The following is a 24103-nucleotide window of genomic DNA, read 5'->3' on the forward strand; positions in this document are numbered from 1 at the left end:
TTTTTATTATTCAAAATAAACAGACTTTGGAGACTTTGTAGTAAAGCTCCGTCATGTTTGATGGAACCGTACTACAAAGTTTAAATGTATTTACAGGAACAACTTTTATGGCGGTTCCTATGAATGGTTTAAATGTCTGGTGGGCTGACAAATATGTCATAATTTGGCGGTCAACTTGTAGATCTTGCCCTGAGTTTGTAGCTAGCTATGTTTATGGTGATAGAAGATACACATTATACTTTTCTTTAGATTGTTGTCTCTTCTGAAGTTATTGTAGGAGGGTGGATACCTGACTATGGTTACCCCCAACTTTTTGCCTGGTGTTTTGCTGGTTTTTCGACTTAGTTGACCTGGGACCCTGCTATTCAGGGCCCCAGGCCTACTGCTCTCTCTCTAAAATGGATTCCATGTACCTTAGGTGCATTTACCAATTGGTACTGGGCCACCTTATCAGACCCTGTAACTCAGGGCATAGGTGTACCCAGGGCCTACCAGGGGCTGCAGCATGTATTATGCCACCCCTGGCTGGCCATCTAAATCTGACACAACTGGCTGCACGACAGCTGGGGCAAGGTGGTGCAATCACCCTTTGCTTTAGATATAGTATACCTATATCTAACCCTAAAATAGACACATGTATTCCTATCAGTCACTCCTATGGCAGGCCTTAACAATCCTGAAGGCAGAGTGCTTGGAATTATGTGAGATGGTGCTCTGGCATGAGCTGAGCCCATCTGCAGCTTGCGGAACCAAGTCCTAATAGCTGTTCTATGATAACGCGTACCATATACTCTTAAGTGCATTATAATCCTCGCGGTTATTTGCTATCTTTGGTATCGCTTTATCAAAACATGTCGAGTAAGGTGTCATACGAATTGGAATACTAACCCCTCGCCAATTCTGGCGACGGGGTTAGCATTCCACCCTTCTAGAGGGACACAACATGTATGTAACTGTGAACCCCGGTTAAAGTTAACTCGAGCCTCAGCATCACAAAATGGATGCTGCCACCCCAGACACAAGTCTGACCCCCTGCAGCTGGGAGTCCTCCCAGCGAGGGGAGCTTGGACAAAGGGTTTCCTGTCGGGGGCGGTGCTAGCACCATCCCAGACAGGGTTTTGTGTATCCTAGGTAGGCAGGGCTGAATAGGAAGGTGACTGCAAGTGGCACCCTGGTGCTCACTGTGCATCTGCCAGTTTGAACCAGTTCCAGGGGCACACCAACCCCTGAGCTGGGGAAAGTCCGGCATGGGAGAGGGGTGTAACCACCCCCCTTCCTGGTCCCACCCATGGGCAGGACCTAGTCCCGTACCAACCCCTCTCTTTAGTATAAAGGTGGGAGCGGGGACCCTTCCAAATTAGATAATTCCGAATCTTGATGACTTTCCACGAAAGAACTCTTGAACCTTTCAGACGACTCTCCCATGTGGCTAAGGAGTAGCCACCCTGCACCCGCAGGCACCATCCAAGCATCGCGGTTTGCTGTAAGTCTCTCCTCCGGATCAAGACTGCCCAGCTCGCCGAGAACCGGCTTCCCTGGCACCTCTGACCTCTACCTGCATCATCAGCCCAGCTGAGATTCGTGGGTGTGACGAGACCTCGAGGGACCGGCCCTCTTCAGGACTGCACGACGCTTGCCCAGCACGACCGCCGAGGGATCCTCGAGTGAGTGCTTTGGGGTGTGAGAAGCCCTAACCCTGAGCAGCTCCAGCACCGAAGTCCAGCCTCCCAGCATCCACGAGATCTGCGTGGGGCCCTTCTGCTCTTTGCTGCTCACCGCGTTGTCCGGCTACTTGCCTGCTGGCTTGTGGCCCTCTTGATAATGCACCACGACGACAACACCGCTGGTCTGGTTGCTCCAGACTGGCCCTTGCTCCCCTCCAACAGAGGAGCACCCCAGACCCTCCTGGTCCACTCCAGACGCCATTTTAAGTCCACCGCGTGGGCTTGCATTTGCCAAGACTTGTTGCCCCAATCCTGGGTCCAGCGACGTCGACAGCAGATACCATCGTGGGACAGCTCGCACCTCCATCCTGGTCGCCGACAACGCCTCCTGGTCCGTGAGACTGCAGAGCCCAGCGTCGCCCACTCACCTGGTCGAGGTGACTCCATCCGGTGCCATCCTGGTGCCCATCTAATCACTGGCTAGTGATTCAGAACTTGGTCCCCTCTGCTTACAGGTGTCTTCCATCTTCGATCCAGGCTTGGATCACTTCGAACTTCATCACTGGTCGCCTGCCAGCAACTTCTTCTTTCAGGCTCCATAGACTGCAACGAGGATTCCCGACGTCTTTCCAGACCTATGCATCCGCAGCCCCTGGGCTAGGTAACCTGAGCATTTCGGTGCTCCAGCATAGCTTAACTATCCAAAGGTCCAGATCCTTTTTCGTTTCAGCTCTACCTAGTCGGATTCGTCCGATAACACTAACTTTACGAAATCTAGCATCCATAGACTTTGTCCCGCATCCCGCGTGAGAGTGCACATTCTGCACCCGATCTCCCTAGGCCTCCTGCTAGTAATCTGAAGGTTCAGTAGTCAAGTCCTAGCGATCCTAAAGCCTATTAGAGTAGTACTTACCTGCTAGTAATTTTGCATTCCACTTTTAGAGTATATGGTTTTTCGTGCCCCTCGGGCATTTGTGTAAATTGTGCGACTTTGCGTATTTTCTTAAGAGCTTTGTATTGTGCTTAGCGCCCTGTCCTCATAAAGAGTCCAGGGCTGTTGTGTTCTAAATAAATATACTTTATTTTCATAACAACTTGTGTGGTGTCCTTTCACTTGGTGTTCAAGGGGTATATGTGATGGTATAACTGCTGGCTTAACACGCCTTCTAGAGTTTAGCCTAAAGACTGCTCTTGTCCATGCTACTAGGATAGCTGGTCTAAAGGTTGACTTACAACCAATCATCAATAAGGGTCGTTTGGAATGATACACAGTGATCACTAGAATAGTGAGCACTACATATCAGGCCAACTTCTCACAGTTATTGATTAATTTGTCTGACAATATCATAGTTAACCATGTTGTGAAACGCTTAAAAAGAGGTTGTTATTGGCTGGCATTGCTTTATTTTTTAATAACAATTATTCTCCAGTATTAGGGGTGTCTTTCATAGATTCACATGCCTGAATCATTCCCCGTCGTCGGAGTGGGAGTCCCCCGGTACATAAAAAAGCAATAATATGCCATAAATATGTAGTAAATACCAATAAAAATAAACCAGGAAGTAAAGTAGCCAATGCTACAGAAGGAAAAACTTCCACATCTATGACTATCCTAGTCATTTTGTATAGTCCAAACTACAGCCAATCAGGCGCCAGCACCCACCAGAATGTTCTCCCCAGAGGCTCAGGCTCTCAGATTTTCTTCCGCACGTCGTGTGAAGGGAGTCTCCCTGAGCTCTGCTCAGTTCTTTCAACTTTTCTTCCATTTGGATCAAGTATGTCTTCAAAGAAGTCTCTGTTCAGAGCCTGTGAATCTTGTGGTAGGCTCCGGCTTTTTAAAGAGGACCCACACAAGAAATTTATATATTGCCTCTACCCAGATCATCAAGTCAAGGACTGTAAGATATGCAGAACCTTTCCTCAAAAGACTCTCAGAGACAGAGAGGGTCGGTTGCTTTTGTGGCTACAAAGGCTTAAGGATTCTGATAATCCTGTGTCTGAAGTTGGCAGTATTGCCTCGGATTCCACTTCAGCGTCAAAAAAGAGGCCTGCGTCTGAGGTTTTGCCATCTCCTGGGGCTAAGGTTGCTAAGAAGAATCAACCTTCTAAAGGTTCTGACAAGCCTTCCTCTTCCAAGGCTGCCCCCTCAGGCAAGGACTTAGAGGTTGCTTCTATACCTCAGAAACGGTCCACCAAGAGTTTGCCTCAGAAAGCTGACAAGATTTCACCTCAGGAATCTTCTTTTTCGTCGACGATGCCTTCTTCTGTTTTATCGTCGACGAAGACCTCCGTCGACGCCTCATCCAGGTCGACGATGACCTTCTCATCTCCTAAACCTTCGATGATTATGGCGATGACAGCTTCATCCCCTACCATGGTCTATGTAACGGTAAGACCAATTTCGTCGACGCCTCGTCGTCGTCTACTCTGAAGGCTCTGCCGTCGACGAAGAAGTTGTCATCAACGGCGTCGTCGGCGAGCTCCATTCCGCCGACGAAGTTGCCACCTTCGACGAAGGCGTCGACGAAGGTAGTACCGTCGATGACGATCATCCCGTCGACGAAGCCCAATCCATCGACAACGTCCATTCCGTCGACGAGTTCCATTCCGTCGACAAAGACCATGCCGTCGACTAAGAGCATCCCGTCGACGAAGAGCATCCCGTCGACGAAGAGCATCCCGTCGACGAAGAGCATCCCGTCGACGAAGAGCATCCCGTCGACGAAGTCCATCCCGTCGACGAAGTCCATCCCGTCGACGACAATGACGACGGAGCCTTTGATATCTGCTGCTGAAGCAGTGGAAAACACACCATCGACGCCGCAATTCTCATCTTGCACTGCGTTGCAAGTATGGTCACCGTCTACGGTGTTCTTTACACCAAAGCCATCATCACAGGTACCTGACCGGCTTTTAGACTCGGATAGTGAGGATTAGGTGGATCATACATTTGGAGCGGCCACAAGTCCTTCTGAGCTGAATATCATGTTGCAAGAGGACGAACAGGAGGATGATCAACCAGTTTACCTGTCGCACAAGTACCTGTAGCTTTACTGACCAACCTTCAATACATGTTGGACGATTACTATAGAAGGTTTCCGCCTTCCAAAACTACGGGCTCAGAGCCGGCTACTCCGGCCACTGTAGTACCGGTGCCAGTATTGCAACCAACAAATCCTGCTTCGCCTACTTCACAGTCTCAGGTGGAAGAAGTAGATCCTCAGTCTTCTGATGAGGAGAAACAAAGAGAAGAAGGAGAGGTACAGGATGAGTCGGAGTGGGATGAATATCAGGTTCAAACACCTTCCCCTTCGCATCAAGCAGTTTCAATTTCACCACCAGTGGATGTGGTTAGCTTCCACCTTTTAATGGAACGTGCTACTAAACGTTTTCATATCAACATGGAGCATAAGGAGCAAGACTGTTTCCTATATGACTTTAAAGATCAGCCCAGGAAACAGATTAAATCTATACCCATCATTGATTTTATTTGGCAGGAAGGTATAAAGGTCATGGCAACCCCGGCATCCATTCCTCCAGTCCTGCCACGTTTGGAAAAGAAATACAGAGCACCGGACAAATCTCCTGCGTGCCTAATCGGACAGCCGAAACTTGACTCTGTGATAGTCCAGGCAGCACAAAAGAGGGCTCGAAATCCCTCTTTTCCGCTTACGGCCCCGCCAGACAGAGATGGCAAAAGCCTAGATTCGATAGGGAAACGTGTCTCTACTATGGCGGCTACGACAGTTCGAGCAGCGAATTCATTAGCCATCTTAGGAAGGTATGACCGACAGATGTGGTCGGACATTGCACCATTTCTTGATCTCCTACCTGAACCTTCTAAGGCTGAAGCGCTCAAGATATTTCAGGAAGGCCAAAGAATCTCAGAAGAGATTATTGACTCAGCAGTGGATGTGGCCTCAACGGGTTTTCGGCAGCTAGCAGGGGCTGCGGTTCTTCGCAGACAGGGATGGCTGCGGTCTACTTCCTTTAGGCAAGAAGTCCAAAATAGGGTGCTGGATTTACCATATGATGGTGAATATCTGTTTGGCCCTCGGGTGGAGGACGCCTTACAAACGATAAAGAAGGATTCTGAAACTGCAAAATCCTTAGGTTCGCTTCAATTCCGCAAACCGCCCTTTCGAGGGGCGAGAGGACGAGGAGCGTCCTCTACCAGAGGTGGATATAACCAACAATCCTCTTACAGACAAAACAATCAACGATACCAGACTCAACGCTATCAATCTTACGGCCAAAGAAAGCCCGCTTATGCCCAAAACAGGGGAAAGGCGAATTACCACGGAAAAGATAAACGCCAATGAGACTTTTTACCTGCCACCACCGCTGCCCTGCTCAAAAGAAAGAATTGGAGGACGAATATCCAAATTTTACTCAAGTTGGCAGTCAATAACATCAGACAAATGGGTCCTGGACATTTTAGCCAGGGGTCATGCCCTAGAATTCGAGAAATTTCCTCCAAATGTTTCCCCGAAAGGACCGCCCCCAGATCACCTGAAGGAGCTATTTGCCCAAATCAGATTGATGATGCAAAAAGGAGCGATCGAGAGCGTACCACAAAAAATGAGAGGAATGGGATTCTACTCCAGATTTTTTTCTAATAAGGAAGAAAAATGGAGAGTGGCGCCCAATTCTAGATCTTCGCGCTCTAAACAAGTACTTAAGAAAATTAACATTCAGAATGCTATCGCTCCAGGAAATATTGCATCTATTGGCAGCGGGAGATTACATGGTCACCTTAGATCTCCAAGATGCATATTTCCATATTCCCATTCTACCTCGCCACAGAAAATTCCTGCGCTTCAGGGTGGCTGACAGGGATTACCAATTCAAAGTTCTTCCTTTCGGACTACGGTCAGCGCCAAGAGTTTTTACCAAAGTTCTAGCTCCGGTAGCGGCGCACCTCCGGCTGGAGGGAATCCAAATTTTTCCATACTTAGACGACTGCCTTATAAAGGCCAATTCTCGAGAAGTCGTGCAATCTCATCTACAACAGTGTCTACACCTGTTCAAATCTCTGGGCCTTACCATCAACCTCGAAAAATTCCAATTGAAACCTTCTCAAAGACAAGCTTCCTGGGGGCAACATTGGACACCCAGAAACTCAGAGCCTTTGTCTCGGAAGAGAGACAAATAAAGATAAAGAACATGGCGCAGAATCTGTTATCAAAAAAGTCAGTTTCTGTTCGGATATACAAGTCCTTTCTGGGGATGGTATCTCCTTGCATCCCATTGCTGCCGAACTGTCGCCTCAGAATGAGACCCCTCCAGGAAGAGCTAACCCGGCAGTGGTTACAGGTCTCCGGTACGTTCGAGGATCTTATCAGGATCACACCGCTAATGCAAAACTCACTAAGCTAGTGGACACAAAGACGACATCTCCAGCAGGGGTGTGCATTTCTTCAAGAGTCACCGAGCCTCACCATCACGACGGATGCATCTCTCGAGGGCGGGGGAGCGCACCTTCAAGGCTTCACAATCAGCGGCAAGTGGACTGCTCCACAACAACGATGGCACATAAACCGTCTGAAACTGAGAGCCATTTTTCTAGCACTCAAGGCGTTTCATGCAGTCATTCAGGATTCCAATGTGTTGATAAGAACAGACAACACAACAAGCATGCATTACGTCAACAAGCAAGGAGGAACTCGATCTCTTCTCCTCTCCCAGGAAGCCCAAGAATTGTGGTCATGGGCCTTAAAGCACAATGTAAATCTTCAAGCAGTGCATGTTCCGGGAATAGAGAATGTCTTGGCAGACACACTCAGCAGGTCGAAGGTCTCCACTCACGAGTGGGAACTACATCAGCAGACAGTGGAACGCATCTTTCACCTGTGGGGTCACCCAGACCTAGATCTATTTGCGACAAAGGCCAACAGCAAATGCCAGTTCTTTGGAAGCTGGCATCCCCACATGGACTCTCAGGGGAATGCGTTTTCGATAGACTGGTCTCTGACTTATGCGTACGCTTTTCCGCCGATTCCACTCGTCCCCAGGGTTCTGCGGAAAATGAAAAAGGAACCGTGCAGACTAATCCTGATTGCCCCCAGATGGCCGCGCCAGTATTGGTTTACAGAACTTCTTCTGCTGTCAGAGTGCAAACCAATTCAGTTGGATCCAATCTCAAACTTACTCAGCATGCAGAACGGTCAAGTCTATCATCCAAATCCAACATCTCTGAGATTAGCGGCTTGGCGCCTGAGTACCGTGAGTTCGCCCACCTAAACATCCCAGAGGAATGCAAGGAGGTACTGGCCAGGGCAAGGGCACCGGCAACCATAAAGACATACAGTCTAAAATGGAAGCGTTTCTGCATCTGGTGTCAGGCTAACGGGGTTCACCCGTTTTCAGCAACGCCGGAAGAGATTCTACCTTTCTTCCTACATTTAGCAAAATCAGGCCTGTCTCACGCAACTCTGAAAGTTTTCCTGGCAGCGATTTCTAGATATCGGCAGGATGGTACTAATTCCTTATACTCTGCGAGGATTGTACAACAATTCTTTAAAGGACTCTTTAGGATGTTCCCTCCAGTACGACGACCACCTCCGGTGTCGCATCTTAATGTTGTCCTGGCACAACTTATGCGTCATCCTTTCGAACCCGTCCACAAGGCCAACCTCAAATATCTCTCGTGGAAGGTAGCACTGTTACTGGCTTTGACATCCTCCAGAAGGGTCAGTGATCTTCAGGCCTTTACAGTTCAACATCCTTTCCTGCAATTTACAAGTGACTCGGTAATACTCCGCACTAATCCGAAGTACATTCCCAAGGTACCTTCGGACTTTCACCTTAACTAACCTATAATTCTGAAGTCCTATTTTCCTAACCCGCAAACACCGGCGGAAAGGGCGTTGCATACACTGGATGTTAAAAGATGTCTTAAATTCTATCTACAGAGGACATCCGCCTTACGCTCTTCTGACCAACTGTTTATCACCTACGGTGCTATTCATAAGGGGCAGGCAGTTTCAAAACAAACTATTGCAAGATGGATTTCTTCTGCCATTGCCTTTTGCCATATGCAAGCGGGACGGCCGTTGCAAACAGCTCCTAGAGCTCATTCCACAAGAGCAGTATCATCGTCTACGGCCTTGTTTGCTGGAGTTCCTCTTCAGCAGATTTGCAGAGCGGCTACTTGGGCTAGTCGCCATACATTTACCAAGCATTACTGTCTGGAGACAGCCAGCGAAGCTGATACTTCTGTGGGTCGTGCAGTCCTACGAAATCTTTTCAAATAAGGTGAGCCTCTGTTTCCCACCTCCTTTACTGCTGTCATACGCTGTATATGTTATGTTTTTACACATTTTTACATGATTGCATTTTCTTATGCTTAAATGATGTGTATATTCAGTTTACACTGTCTTATATCTTATATGCTGACAAACTTATCAACCATGGGCGTCTGCCTAGCAAGGATATGTACTGCTAGCTACTCTGATTCAGGCATGTGAATCTATGAAAGACACCCCTAATACTGGAGAAGAACAATAGTTACTTACCTGTAATCTGTGGTTCTCCAGTATTGGTGTCTTTCATAGATTCACATGCAACCCGCCCACCTCCCCTCAGAGGCTTTTTAGGCTATTTTGGTTTACCTTCACTCATTGCGAGAAAATCTGAGAGCCTGAGCCTCTGGGGAGAACATTCAGGTGGGTGCTGGTGCCTGATTGGCTGTAGTTTGGACTATACAAAATGACTAGGATAGTCATAGATGTGGAAGTTTTTCCTTCTATAGCATTGGCTACTTTACTTCCTGGTTTATTTTTATTGGTATTTACTACATATTTATGGCATATTATTGCTTTTTCATGTACCGTGGGACTCCCACTCCGACGACGGGGAATGATTCAGGCATGTGAATCTATGAAAGACACCAATACTGGAGAACCACAGATTACAGGTAAGTAACTATTGTTCGTCTCTATTCTTTATTATGGTTTAGTCCATAAGTAAAAAAAAACCTTTAAAAACATTTTTAAAAATCTGCAAGTTTGTGGTAGACCTACATTGTGACTGTTAAGGAGTTCACGTATAACTTTGTTTCATATGTTTTTTACTAGAGTCTTGGATTTGAAGGGATCCAAGCAGCCTTTCTTCAAACCGGATTGCTGAAGCTGCTGGTGAAGAAATGTAGCAAAGGCACTGGCTTTAGTAAAACATGGCTTCTCCGTGACTTAGAGGTAAGTTGGGGTAAAATCTATCGTTTCATTTACAATTAGATACTTATACATAACAATCTTTTATGCATTTTAGCTATATTCATCATTATTTTAACAATAAATAATAGTGCAGTTGATTGGGGTTGCATTGCAAGAAAGAGACAAAGAACATTAATAGTATGCTTTCATATTTTCTCTCTGTGTATTAGATGTTATTACTTGTAAGGAAGATACAGTAGATGTGTTTCAATAAGTTATCAGTCTTTTCTGTTAAGTGTGCATGCTCTGATTGGAAAGTGAGCAGTCTGTTTTTCCTGTGTTCTTGATAAGGGGGGGGGGGGGAAACAACCCGTATTTTCATTCCATGTTAACAATCTTTTGTTACACTAGAGTTGGGGGTTTCTACAGATGACTGAAGGAAGTTGCTGATTTTATTAGGCCGGTCATAGTGTGGTATAGCATGTAGGGGCTGATTGCAAAGTTCCTGTTATTATCATTGAGTCCAACTTATTCAGAGGACCACTACTACAATTTTTACAGATTTTGTGTTTTTGGTGTTTCAGCATTTAGACAACAGGTGGAGTGGGTCTCACCACATACCAAATTGAGAGATCATATCACTCCATCTTTGCTAAACATTAGCAAACTATATTAATCTTTCTAATACATACTTCTAACCTGAGATTCCTCACCTCTTAAATTCCTCTAGGTGCCAGACTAGGTCCGGAACTTTCAGCAACTACTCCTGTGCGCCAGATGGTGGTGTCATCAGACTCCACAGCATCTTGCAACTGCTTATGATAATTACAGCACAGAACCTGCATGCAGGCGGCAGTTCCTTTCTGTCTGTGTTCAACGCAGATCTGGAACACAGCTCTCTAACTTTTTGCCAATGTGTTACCTACCCCAAGACAGTTTTTCGTACAGTGTGCTGCAAGAACGTCTCCCCCAAAGACTTTACCTTGCTGTGACTGAAGGAAACATGTGTGGGTTATAGTCCCACACCTCTGCTCATAGTGTCTAGAGTGTAAGTGTGATTCAAAGTAATTTGACAGATGGACCAAGCACAAGAAGTAGAGACCGGTCACTCTTTAAGAACCCGACCTACGTCTGCCCCTGTTACAAATTCTAAGGCCTGATCCCTGCTCCAGGTCATCATTCTCAGGTAAATTGAAGACAAAAGACAATTCTTGCCAGAAGCATAAGAGATTCAAATGGAATTCTTCTCTCTCCTGTCACTTCCACTCTGAGAAGAAGTTGCATAGTCGGTACGCAAAGAATCTGTCTCTGTTCTAACTTGAAGCCTATCCAGAGGCTGATCCCGATATGCCCCAAATGTGAGGCCTTAAAGCGGGCACTGGTGCAGCTCTTCCTTGTGATTCGAGGTCCTTATAAAGTGCCTTTGGGGCTCATAATTTCACAACGACCTGTGTCTGACCAGCAGGGCCTATCCCAACACAACGGACTCCTTTGGGCTCACGCCTGGTTCCCAACTGTCACCACCCTAAGCATCCACACCTGCAGCAAAGGCCACGTTGGTTCTGAATGCTCCAGCGGCACAGTTTTGACCCCAAAACAATACGTTTTGGATCCAGACCCAAATTTGTCCCAAGCCTACACTGTGCCTCGATATGAAAAAACTAAAACTCAGTCTGTGGTCTGGGATGCCTCACAGGCAGGACCACCACCTCCTCAATACCTGTATTGCTGGAGGATAGAGACTTTATTTGGATCTGAATCAGAACACCCTCAAGGGTCTTCAGAACATTCTTCATGTTGAAGATGACTACAAGTATACATATAATTTACTCTTTCTTCATTACACTGATGATGGTTTGAATTTAAATTTGCAAACTGCTAGTTGCCTGGTTACTTCTCTGAGGCAAAGTTAACTCTCCCCTCTGGCCCCTACACAGGAGACTGATGTAGTAGTCTTCAACGCCATAGAAATGTTGGGACTTCAGGTGTCTATTGTAGGAACAAAGGCAAATCTGCAAACTGATATTTTGCACAATGGGTCTGCTACTTCAGAGCTCTTACTGCCCCTTAATGACGCTCTAACAGACGTTTTTTGGCAACCTGGTCTAAGCCATTTTTGCTCCACTGGTGAAGCGAACTGGACCTAGGTGTCATAGGCCTGCCACTAGGGACCTGTCTTGCTAACCCAGCACCCGACTCCTGAGAGCTTGGTGGTTCAGTCTTCTACCAGCAAGGTCAATCCTAATGCGGTTCCCTGTGCCCTGCCAGAGAGGGAATCAAATATACAAAATAATAATGGCTGGATTTCTTGAATTAATCTGAGCATCTGGTAATTACTAAGGCTGCATCAGAGTATTTACAATATGTCTAGCAGTAGTGGCAGCACATCTCATAAGACAACAGATTCACGTTTTCCTATACCCAGACAACTGGCTCATCAAAGCCAGCACATACCAAAAGTGTTTGCAACACACTCAGACTACATTAGACCTGGGTTTCACAGGCCATGCACAGAAGACTCATCTTCAGCCTTTACAAATGCAGTCCTATCAAGGACCGACTCTAAACACTTGCACAGCTCTAGCCTCTCCCAGTGCAGCCAGAATTCGAAATATTCAAACTCTACTACTGCACTTTCAGACCAGTCAATACTTACATGCAGCTGATGGCATCATGCATTGCAAAGTTACACATAGGTCTTCTACAAGAGTGTTTAGCACTTCAGTGGAATCAGTTTCAGGGTCAATTAACACATCTAGTGTTGGGAGACAGCTGCACCCATTGCTCTTTGCAGTGGTAGACAACACAAAACGTATCAAAAGGTCAGCCCTTCCTTGACCCTGTTCCACAGATTGTGCTAACAGCAGGCACATCTTTCACAGATTGGGGTGCCCATCTTCACAATTTGACTATTCAAAGTCTATGGGACAACAAGTACAAAAGTCTTCATATCAACTATCGAGAGCTTCGAGCTGTTTATCTAACACTGAAAGCTTTTCAGTCTCACCTCATTGGGAAAGTTGTCCTAGTCCCGACAGACAATATGAAAGCTATGTACTATGTACAAGAACAGGGGGGTTTGGGGGGGGACACATTCTCTGAAATTGTCACACATCTCTCAAACCATTTGGCATTGGGAAATTCATCACAGAGTTCATCTTCTGGCAGAGCACCTCCCAGGAGTGACCAATCAAATTGCTGACCTCCTCAGCAGAAGCCGGCAACAAATACACAAGTGGGAATTCCCACAAATAGATCTGTTGGCCAAGGTGGACAACTCAAAATGCCCAAACTTCCCCTTCAGGTTCCCACACCCTTTATTCAAAGGCAATGCCCTTTGGATGAATTGGTCAGGGATATTTGCCTACGCTTTTACTCCTCTCCCTCTCCTTCCATTTCTGGTTCGGAAGCTCCGGCAAACATCCCTCACACTGATTCTAGTGGCTCCAACTTGGGCCCGTCAACTGTGGTTCACAACACTTTTGGAACTATCAGTCGTTCCACATCAAAAGCTGCATCTCAATTCTAGTCTTTTCAATCAGAACCATGGAGAAGTCAGACACCCAAACCCCAAAAAGCTCAATCTAGCAATTTGGCTCCTGAAGTCAGAGTTTGGTTATCTAAACTTGACACCAGAGAAAAATGGAAAAGATTTGTTATATATTCTACCAACAACAATATTGATCCATTAGTTGCCTCTATTCAAAATATCATTTGTTACCTTTTGCATCTACAGCATGCTGGTCTAGCCTACACTTCAATTTGATTGCATCTTGCGGCGGTAGCCACATATTTGCAAAACAGGCCACATCTATCTTTGTTCAAAGTTCCAGTAATTAAAGCTCTTATTGAGGGCTTTAAAAGTGTAATACCACCCAGGGTACCTTCTGCACAAGTTTGGAATCTAAACACTGTGCTTACACGGCTCATGGGTTCACCTTGTGAGCCATTACACAACTGTCCGTAACAGTTTCATTCACTGCGATCACTTCATTGAGGTGGGTTGGTGAGCTATAAGCATTAACCATTTAAGAACCCTACTCTCAACTTCATAAAGATAATGTAGTTCCTCTCACCAACCCAAAATTCCTTCCCAAAGTAATTCTGCTTTTCATATCAACCAATCAGTTGAGTTACCTCTGTTCTTTCCTCAACCTGATTTGGTAGTAGAAAGAGCTCTTCATGCTCTTAATGTCAGAAGAGCGTTATTGTATTATATTGAAAGGACAAAGGATTTTCAGAAGACAAAACAACTGGTTGTTGCATTTGCTACATCTCACAAAGCAATCCTATCTCTAAATCTAGTATTGCAAGGCGGAATGTTAAATGCATTCATACATGCTACGCTGAAGCTAAAATAACTTTATCTACACCTCCTAGAGCACATTCCGTTTGTAAAATAGGAGCGTCTGTGGCCTTTCTATGTAACATTGTTATAGCTGATGTTTATTAGGCAGCAACAGAGGTCCACACTACACACATTTACCAAACACTACTGCCTGGATGTGTTAGCACATCAACAGGCCAATGTAGGGGAAGCAGTGCTAAAGACACTTTTTCAAACAGCTGCAACATCTACCAGTTAGCAACCGCTTTGGGAGAATACTGCCATATAATCTATGCAAAGCATGTATTGTATTGTATTGTAATTGCATTTATATAGCGCTTACTACCCCTGACGTGTATCTACAGCACACATGCCTCAAACTGTAGTGTACATCCTATATTCCCAATATGCTCTGCGCATTGGAATAATATATCTTATAGACATGACGTAGGACTTAGGTCAGTAGGTCTCTATCGCATATACTAAACTTAATTGTGAGTGCCAGCTAGCTCAGAGGTCACTAGAAACTATCTTGAATTCACAAGAAGGGATTAGTTTCTGACAACCGCATAAACATGACAACTTTGTTTCCCTAGGACTGGAATAACTATCTTCAGAGTCGCAGAAACAATAGATAAGTATTTCACTAAGTCAATTGTGCATGCTTTGTTTCTACAGAGTTTGCAGAGAAATAGTGAGACGGGCGTTTCCAATAAAAGGTTTATTGAACAGTCTTCTTTCTCATGCAAGTGAGGTGAACTGCTACAATCGTTAGACAGAATACAAAGTATAATGCGTACTGCGAGAATAGTATTATAAAATAATACTGTAAGAGCATTGTATGGTTTCTAAGCCATATAAAAATATATACATAAATAACACAGGCTAAAATACTCAAATGGTGCTTCTAAAATATACCTACCCCAATGTACCTAACCTAGGTCTAGTACGAGGGAGGAAGTAAGCATTGTCTTTAGCATAGGTTTAGTTTTTGCCAAGAATCTACCAAAGGTTTCTCTAGGTTCTAATCAACTCCATACCTTCGAATGAAGGTCTGGTATCTCTGTCTCGGATCTCGATTTCCCAACACCTCGCAAGGGGAGTCAGAAACACTGGAGCTGGATTTCTCAGCTTCCTGATCAGTGCATCAGCTGGAGAGTTGGCTTCCTTCGAGCACTTGCTGTAGTGAGCTGCATCGGGCAAGTAGGCCGTCAAACTGCTCCGAACTACCCTGCTTTGCCATAGCAAGTGAAGGTATATTTATACCTTGAAGGTGTTTAGGAATGTCATGTTTGACGTAAAGTCTGGCATATGAACCTCATGAATGAACCCCTGGGGAATAGTTGTTCATTGTAAAACTAACTGAGTTCTTGGAGAAATCAATATTCAAGCAAGGGGAAGTCCCTAACGGCTTAAGCTGGTTTTCCTAGAAATCGTTGTGACGTTTGGTGAACGGATGGAAGTAGCCATGCCTGTATTTGGGTTGCATGGGCTAGGCCTAAATAAGGGCTTGATTTCTATGCCTATATAGGCGCAGCGTGAATTGTACCTATATAAGGGCATGAATCGGAAAAATCCATTCGGAATCTAAAATGCCGTACAACAAAACAGATTATGCTACTTACCCAGAAAGCATCTGTTCTTGGCATTTAGAGCTGCAGATTCACATGCACCCTCCCACCTCTCTGGGCACCTGTAGTTGTTGCAGTTTTCATTATTCACATTATATGCACATGAACATCTCTGTACTACACTCACTCCATTCTCACCCTCTTGTGGGAAAATAATCTAACAATAGAGTTGATGCCCATGTGCCGAAATGCAGAGTCACCTTACCTCGTGATTGGGAACGACTTCTTTGAAGAAAAACAACTTCCGGACCCAACACTAGATGGCAGGAGTATGCAAAGCATGTGAATCTACAGCTCTACACGCCAAGATCAGATGCTTACTGGGTAAGTAGCATAATCTTTATCTGTCCAGCTGGTGACCAATTCATGAGACCAGTGGTTGCATCAGCATGTTCAATATGGTTACACTCCCTCTTTTATATCCCCCCACCTGTTCTTTCTTTTTTTGTTCAGACATTGGCAGACCAGGCCTTCATCCTTGCTTGGGATGTTTGGTCTCTGGTTACTGAAAAGTAGGGTGTGTTAATGTCAATAATTTTGGTGCCCAAGAAGGGGGAGGTCTCAGGCCGATATTAAACTAACAGTTCTTGAAATATTTCCTTTGGCAAGTTCAAGATGTTGACTCGTGTTCAGGTCCTTTCTGACTTGGAGTAGTACTGGACGGAGTCCTTGGACTTGCAGGATGTGCACTATGGTGTGCATGTCCTGCCTTGCCATCGGCCTCTACTTTGGTTCATGGAGGGGTCAAAACACATCTTACCCTGGCCTCACCTCTGCCCCTACAGGTTTTTAAGACTGTGATGGCACTAGTTGTGACCCATCTTTGTAGCTCAGGAATACACAAATTTCAGTGCCTTGATGACTGGCAGGTGAAAATGAGAAAGCTGCAGTCAATTACGAACCACCAGTAGATAACTGATTCCCTGCAGTCATTTCTGGGGTTCTCGATCAACGAGACGACATCCCATCTGCAGCCGACACAAATTATTACCTTCATAGGTACACATGGACTCAGTAGGTTTGAAGGTCTTTTATTCCCACACACCAAGTCGGGACATTCAGGTTATAAGCACAATATTTCGGTTTCAATCCTGTGTTCCGTCATGGATGGTTCTAGTGCTTCCTGGCATTTATGGCCTCCTTTATTGGTTCTTCAAGCATTCTACTGATTCCCTATCTCTCTTCCATGGAAACTCTGACTACAGTGGTCCCAACATTGGGGTTGGCTTTTGGATGACATTCATAGCTTGTAAGTGGCCACCAGGGATGTTCAGTGGTTGCTGACAAAAGCAAACACTGCCACTTTGGAGGTGACTTGACTCCCAAGGGATCACTCTCACAAATCATTTGCTGGTTTCACTAAATGCCATAACAAATTAGCTCATCTGAAAGGGCACCTCATTAAGCCCGGCGCTCTTCAACATTTACATGAGGCACTGGCTGAGGTTGTCCGTCAGTTCGGTGTTAAGATCATTTCCTACGCTGACGACACTCAGCTGGTGGTCTCATTGGCGCAGGAAGCTAACATGCCAAAAAGAGGAGGGCTCAGAAAATGTCTAGAGGATGTAAAGAGCTGGATGTCCTCCTCATCACTCAAAATGAACGGGGATAAAACAGAGCTAATGCTACTGGGCCCTGCCGACCCTAGATCTTTCAACGCTCTGTGGCCACCCTGCCTAGGCACCCCCCCGGCCCCCAAGGACAACATCAAGAGCCTGGGGGTATGGCTGGACAGATCCCTGTCTTTTGGCACCCAAGCCACTAAACTCTCGGCTACCTGTTTTGGCCTCCTTAGGATGTTAAGGAAGGTTCTCCATCTTTTACCCATGGAAGCCAAACAGGTAGCCATCCAGGGCCTGATCCAGTCCCGCCTGGATTTTAACAACGCCCTCTACCTCGCTGCCCCAGAATATACATTGCGGAGACTACAAACGGTGCAGAACTGTGCAGCCCGCACACTACTTCAGCTCCCTCGTCGTCAATCTGCCAAAGCCGGGCTGATCAAATTACATTGGCTACCAGTTCGCCAAAGAATCCAATTCAAAGTCCTGTGTATCGCGCACCAGGCCTTCTGGAAAACAGGCCCTCTCATCACCCGGAACCTAGTCTCTCACTACCAACCTACCAGGAATCTTCGATCAAACCAGGCCTTCATGGCCACAACACCCAGAATAAAGAAGTCTAGAACTGGCGGCAGGACCTTCGCTCACAATGCCTCCAAAACATGGAACTCCCTGCCCCTTCATCTGAGAGCCAACCCCAACCTCTCATCATTCCGGAAACAGCTTAAAACATTCCTCTTCAACTCCCCTCAGTAAAGGCCCCCGGCACCATCCCTCTCTCTGTTGGTTCTTAGCGCTTAGACGCCCCCGGGCAGCAATCGCGCTCTACAAATCCGCATACAATACAATACAATACAATACAAAGAGACAATTAGTTCTAGATTCTTTACCTGAGAAATCCTTACCTGAGAATTAACTCCAGGTGTCAGACTGGATCCGGAGAACTTTCTCGTCAGCCGTACCCCTGCACTTCGATGGGTGGCGTCTGTCTACTCCACGCTCGTCGTTGGCGTCGTTGTTGCTGTAATGACGTTGCGATATCTACTTAGACGCCGTCCTCGCGCACGGACGTCAGTTCTTTTCTTTTTCTGTGCCAGCCAGCGCAGATTCGTAGAGAGCAGTACCTCCAGTCACTTTATGCCTGACTTTTTTGCGACTTTTGTCGACTCCCAGTGCACACAGTCGTCCTCGGCCCGGCTTCAAGGCTTGCAACACCTGTCGCAAGCTGATGTCACTTACGGTTCTGCACTGTGTGTGCCTGTGGTGCCTGATGTGCGACCATTTCCCAAGTCGTGCTCCGACTGCCGGACCATGCATCCGAAGTCTTTTCGGGAGCGGTCCTGAAAGCATCTCGAGGCCTGACAGTCCGCTCCGCACTGTTCGAGGTCCCAGTCATGTTGGAGGTCGAGGGACAGGTTGCAGAGTCAACCCCACTTGCCATCGAAGTCTTCACACTCCTCAGGTAAGTCGAAGCACAAGAAGAATTCGAAGAACCATCGTCGCTCCTTGACTTCTCGCCGTCCGTCAGCCGACGCGACGAGGGATGCGAATAATGCCTGTCCCGTGGTTTCGCTTGCGGAGCCTAAAGGGTCGACTCCGAGTTTCCCTCCCTTTCCCAGACCTGGAACGACCCCTGCCCAACTTCGGAGGTTCTGCAAAGCAGTGCATGCCATCTTTGAGCAGCCCGGCTCCGCTGGCACGCATTCGAGCCCCACGGACTCGTCTGGGGACTCTGAGCCTTTGAAGCCGGCGCCTCAGGCCCTGGCACCGCAGGGTCCCCTTGGATCCAGGACTGTATCCAGATCGGCCCGGCCGACCTTATAACACCCCCAGCGCAAATTCCACTGGCACCACATCCGCACTCGGCGTCTGTTGTTTCCCCAGCTGGCGTCCACCTCGGCCTCCACCCTGACTTGGACACGGAGCCGGACCTACATCGACCGGTGCCGGTTACGGCGGCGAGCGGTACTTTTGTACCTCTGTTCTACTCTGGTGTTTCGTACAGGCCAGATTAGCAACCAGAGGAGGGTGAGGAGGACTGGGAGGGGTCTGTAGAACCTTTAGATAACCAGTTGGAGGAACCGGACTGGAGAAAGGAGTTGGCGGAAGCCAGTGTTCTGGATACCTCCCCAGACCTTGGCTTGCTGTCTCCTCCTACCGTGGCTACAGAGGAGGGTGTTTCTTATGCAGTGGTGTTGCGTAGGGCGGCCGAGGCCCTCAATCTCGAGCTACCTACTGTGGCGGTCAGGACGAATCTTCTGACGGAGGTGCTTCAACCGTCAGCGGCCTCTTCGGATCCCCTGCTGCCTTACAAGAAAGGCATCCTTTTGGGCACCTGGTCCAAGTCCAACACAGGGGCTTCTGTGGATAGGATGATTGTCCGACGCCACCCCTCAGTCCGGGCGACCCCTCTTATCTCTCCCAACACCCCACCCCTGAGAGCTTGGTGGTCCAAGCCTCTACGTCCAAACGAGCATTCCCTAACGCACCCCCGGATAGGAAATCCAAAAAGCTGGACCACCATGGAAAGATGTTTTCTTACTCCAGCTTGGGACTGAGGTCAGTAAACACTGCATGTCTTTTAGGCCGTTAAACCCACATTGTGTGGAATAGGGTAGTGCAGGTGCTGCCACAGTGCCCGGAGGAGACCCGGTCCGTGCTCTCCCGTACAGTTGCCTAGGGGAGAGACGCAGCCCAGTGTACCATAAGATGTGGACTGGACACCGCCGACTTGCTAGACAGGATAATTTCAACGTCGGTAGCCCTTCAGCGCTATGCCTGGCTGAGGTCGACTAGTTTTTCTGGGGATGTCCAGGCTACCTTGCTGAACATGCCTTTTAATGGCCGTCGCCTGTTTGGCGACAAAGCGGACAGTGCGCTGGAGGGCTTAAAGGACTCTCGGGCTACGGCCAAGTCCTTGTGCCTCTTTACCACCTGCCCTGCGTAGTCTGCTTTTCGTCGCTTTCGTGGATACGGAAGAGGTGCCCCGCCACATTCCACTGAGAGCCACAGCCCGGCGCAAGCTGTCCTGCCCCTGCACGGGGGCCCACCGTCTTGGGTCTGGGGGCTAGCGACCGGGCCAGTCCACCAGCGCCCCCTCTGCAGCAGCCTCCAAACCCTCCTAGTCCAACCTTTCAGGGCTACCAATCGCCAGTGGGTGGCAGGATTCGCCATCACCTCCCCCACTGGCGCACCATCACGTTGGTCATGTGGATTTTGCAGATAGTCCAAAGGGGCTACTCTCTCCTCTTCAAGACTACCCTTCCATCCATGCCAACTGAGCACCATCGCATGTCGGAGGATCATCTGACCCTTCTCCAACAGGAAGTTATGGCTCTCTTGACCAAGGGATCCATTGAGCAAGTTCCTGCCCCTGCTATTCCCCTTACTTTCTGGTGACCAAGAAGGACAATGTGCTGCGTCCTATCTTGGATCTCAGGATCGTCAACCGCTTTCTCTGGAAGGAGGAGTTCAAAATGTTGACACTAGCTGAGGTCCTGTCTGCCCTCGACTCTGGAGACTGGGTGGTAGTCTTGGACTTGCAGGACGCTTACTTTCACATCCCCGTCCTGCCGGCCCACCGGCATTAACTGCGGTTCACAGTAGGCCACGAGCACTTTCAGTTTACCATGCTCCCCTTTGGCCTTACCAGCGCCCCTTGGTTGGTCACGAAAGTGATGCGTTGATCGCAGCTCATCTTCCAGTCCTTCCCTTATCTCAAGGACTGGCTGTTGAAGGCGTGCTCACCCCAGGCCATCGTTGGGGTTCACTATAAATGTGCGGAAGTCACACCTGATTCCCGCTCAGAAGCTCCTTTTCATCGGAGCAGTTCCGGACATGACGCAGTTTCTGGCTTATGCTCCTGAGCAGCGAGTCTGGGATATTCGGGCTATGATTCAGATTTTTCAGCCTCTATCCAGGGTTTTGGTCAGAATGTCCTGAGGCTGCAGGGCCTCACGGCCGCCTGCATCCTGCTAGTAGATCATGACAGGTGGCATATGCTGGCTCTGCAGTGGGACCTGAAGTTCCAGTGGGCACAGCAACAGGAGAATCTGTCCTATTGTGTTCAGGTCTCAGAGAGCACTGCACGACGGTTGCAGTGGTGGCTAATGAACCAGGATTGGGTTAACGGAAGATCCCTCTCCCTTCCCCCAACCAGAGTTCACAGTGATGACAGATGCATCACTTCTGGGGTGGGGTGGCCACACGGGAGAGGCGGAGGTCAGAGGTCTCTGGTCTCCGGCGGAGTCCGGGCTCCACATCAACCTTCTGGAGCTCCGGGCGATTTGTCTTGCACTAAAAGCATTCCTTCCCTCTGGCCGGGTAAGAGTAGTGCAGGTGTTCACGGACAACACCACCACCATGTCGTACTGCAACAAACGGGGCGGGGTGAGGTTGTGGACCCTATATCTGAAAGAGGCACGTTAGTGATAGATTCCTTACCATAGAATATTCCCCAGGCATCAGTCTGGATCCGGAAAGTGTTCTGCTTAGCAGTACCCCTGCACGCCAGGAGGTGGCGAAGCGCTGCTCCGCGCCCATCACTGGTGTTGTAAACGCAGGGATGATGTCACAGAGGCTACTTAGGCGACACTCATGCATGCGGACGTCAGTTCTTTATTTTTCTCAGTCATTTTTTACCACTTCTTTTTTAGAGTTTTGTCTCCTCCTTTTGTCTCCTGGTGCACGTAGGGATGCTCGGCTGTAAGTCATGTGGGTCATACCGCCGTAACATGTCGATGGCGGACCCCCCATGATGTCTGCCTCTACTGCCTGGATACTGAACATGACTCCCGGGATTGTCGGGACTGTCGTGCCATGGTCCCGAAGGCCTTGCTGGAGCGGCGCCGGAACGTTGCTGGAGGTCTTGCACTCCTCTCACCGCCGCTCCGGGTCTAGGGGCCGTTGGCTGGACCGCTCGCGGGGCCGGAGCCGTCACTCCTCGGACTCTAAGTTTTCACCTTCAGATTCCGGTAAGCAACGCCATAAGAAGAAGTCGAAGAAGCGTGATCCCTCTCCGACATCCACCCGTCGCTCCCCGGAGGCATACGAGGGGGACAGGGGCTCCGCCCCTGCGGCTCCTTTGGAGCCTGGGAGTCCCCCGGCCTACACACCTTACCTGGGTCCTTCGGCGACTCCCGAACAGATGCAAGAGATTTTGCTGCCATGGACCGCCTGTTTAGGCCTCGGGCTCTCGCCGGCGGCCTGCAGGCCCGGCAGCCCGTGTCCAAATCCTGTTGGCCGGTGCGGCAGCGCCTCTGGCGCCGGCCCCAGAGCCACAGAGCCACTGGATCCAGCGCCCTCCACTCCGGCCCTGCTGCCACAAGGTGCAGCAATGCTGACTCCGCCCCCCGGCACTGCCCTTGGCTCTGGCCCCAGCGCCTCCCTTGGCTCCGCCACTGGCGCCGCACTGGGTGCTGTTTATCGCGCCCCTGCCCCGGCTATCAGACCATTTCGTCCTGACCTGGGATCCATATTGGGATGTGGCTCCAGTTCGGCCCCGGCAGGCGCTGCTCCCGGCGCCACTGGCCCCCTCTCAGGCCCTGCCGTCTCGGCCAGCTCCTTCTATCCCAGAGCCGGATGAGGATAGGGATGGTTCCGAGGACCCCCTTGCGCTGCAGTGTGCCTCTGAGCAGGATTGGGTGGATGACCTTCAAGATGCGGGTGAACTTGATGGGTCTAATGACCCGGGGTTTGCCTCCCCTCCACCTACTATGGAGGCAGGCGCTTCCAACTCTATGGTGCATCGCCGAGCTGCAGAGGCTCTCCATCTCAACCTCCCTATGGTGGCCCTTAAGACCAACCTCCTTACGGAGCTGCTCCAGACGGCGTCTACATCGTCAGAACTGCTGCTCCCTTTCAATGAGGTCCTTACCGAAGTCCTCTTGGGCACTTGGTTGTAGCCGGCCTCAGGGGCACCGACGGATAAGAACATCCCTAGGCGTCATCGGCCGGCGCCTGGTGACCCTGCCTTCTTGACAACTCATCGCACACCTGAGAGCCTGGTCATTCAGGCCTCGACGTCACAGAGTGCCTTTCCCGTGGCTCCGCCGGATAAGGAATCTAAGAAGCTGGACCAATATGGAAAGAGGTTGTTCTCCTCTGCCAGCTTGGGGTTGCGGTCGGTTAATACCGCCTGCTAATTGGGCTGTTACTCCCACGCCATGTGGGATACGGTAGCAGAGTTACTGGCTCAGTGTTGTGAAGAAGTCCAGGCGGTCCTTTCCCAAGCAATTGTGGAGGGCAAGGATGCAGCGAAGTTTGTTTCAGGTGTGGTCTGGACACGGCTGATTCCTTGGGCAGGGCGATTTCCACTACTGTGTTTTTATCTAGGAACCTAAATCGATATTTCTATTTTATGCGCTTGTACGGTTATCATCAATAATATCCCTATAATGGCATAGGAATCATATCTATATTTTGTTGTAGCCCATGCAGTCACATTAAGCAAGGCTACTTCCCCGGACCCCTAGAAAGCACAACGAGTTCTATAAACAAACCAAACCTCCAGCAACCTAGGAAATCCCCATTTGCTTTTGTTTTGATTTCGTCCTAGAACTCCTGTGAAGCACTGTAAGAATGGCTAGTTCTTAGTGACATCTTTATTGACGTCTTATGTCCAACCTTACGCCAAACCCGGCACCTTTCAAGTATAAATATACCAACGTTGCCTTAAGCAAACACACGGTGGTGGTTTTGGAGCCGAGCAGCTATCTACTTGTCCGAGAGCCCAGCTGATGCGAGAGCCCACAGACGCTGCCCC

The 24103-nt window shown here is 48.5% G+C and overlaps 1 protein-coding gene across 1 annotated transcript in view; it reads left to right on the plus strand.

The window, feature by feature from the left end:
• Positions 1-24103, plus strand: part of ZZEF1 (zinc finger ZZ-type and EF-hand domain containing 1) — a 1733356-nt gene that overhangs the window by 1280296 nt on the left and 428957 nt on the right. Inside the window, exon 44 of the mRNA XM_086954803.1 lies at positions 9743-9862. Within this exon, the coding sequence (XP_086810929.1) occupies positions 9743-9862 (120 nt within the window). The remainder of the gene's footprint in view (positions 1-9742; positions 9863-24103) is intronic.

This window comes from Lissotriton vulgaris, chromosome 2_1, assembly GCF_964263255.1.
Source record: "Lissotriton vulgaris chromosome 2_1, aLisVul1.2, whole genome shotgun sequence".
Taxonomy (NCBI): Eukaryota; Metazoa; Chordata; class Amphibia; order Caudata; family Salamandridae; genus Lissotriton; species Lissotriton vulgaris.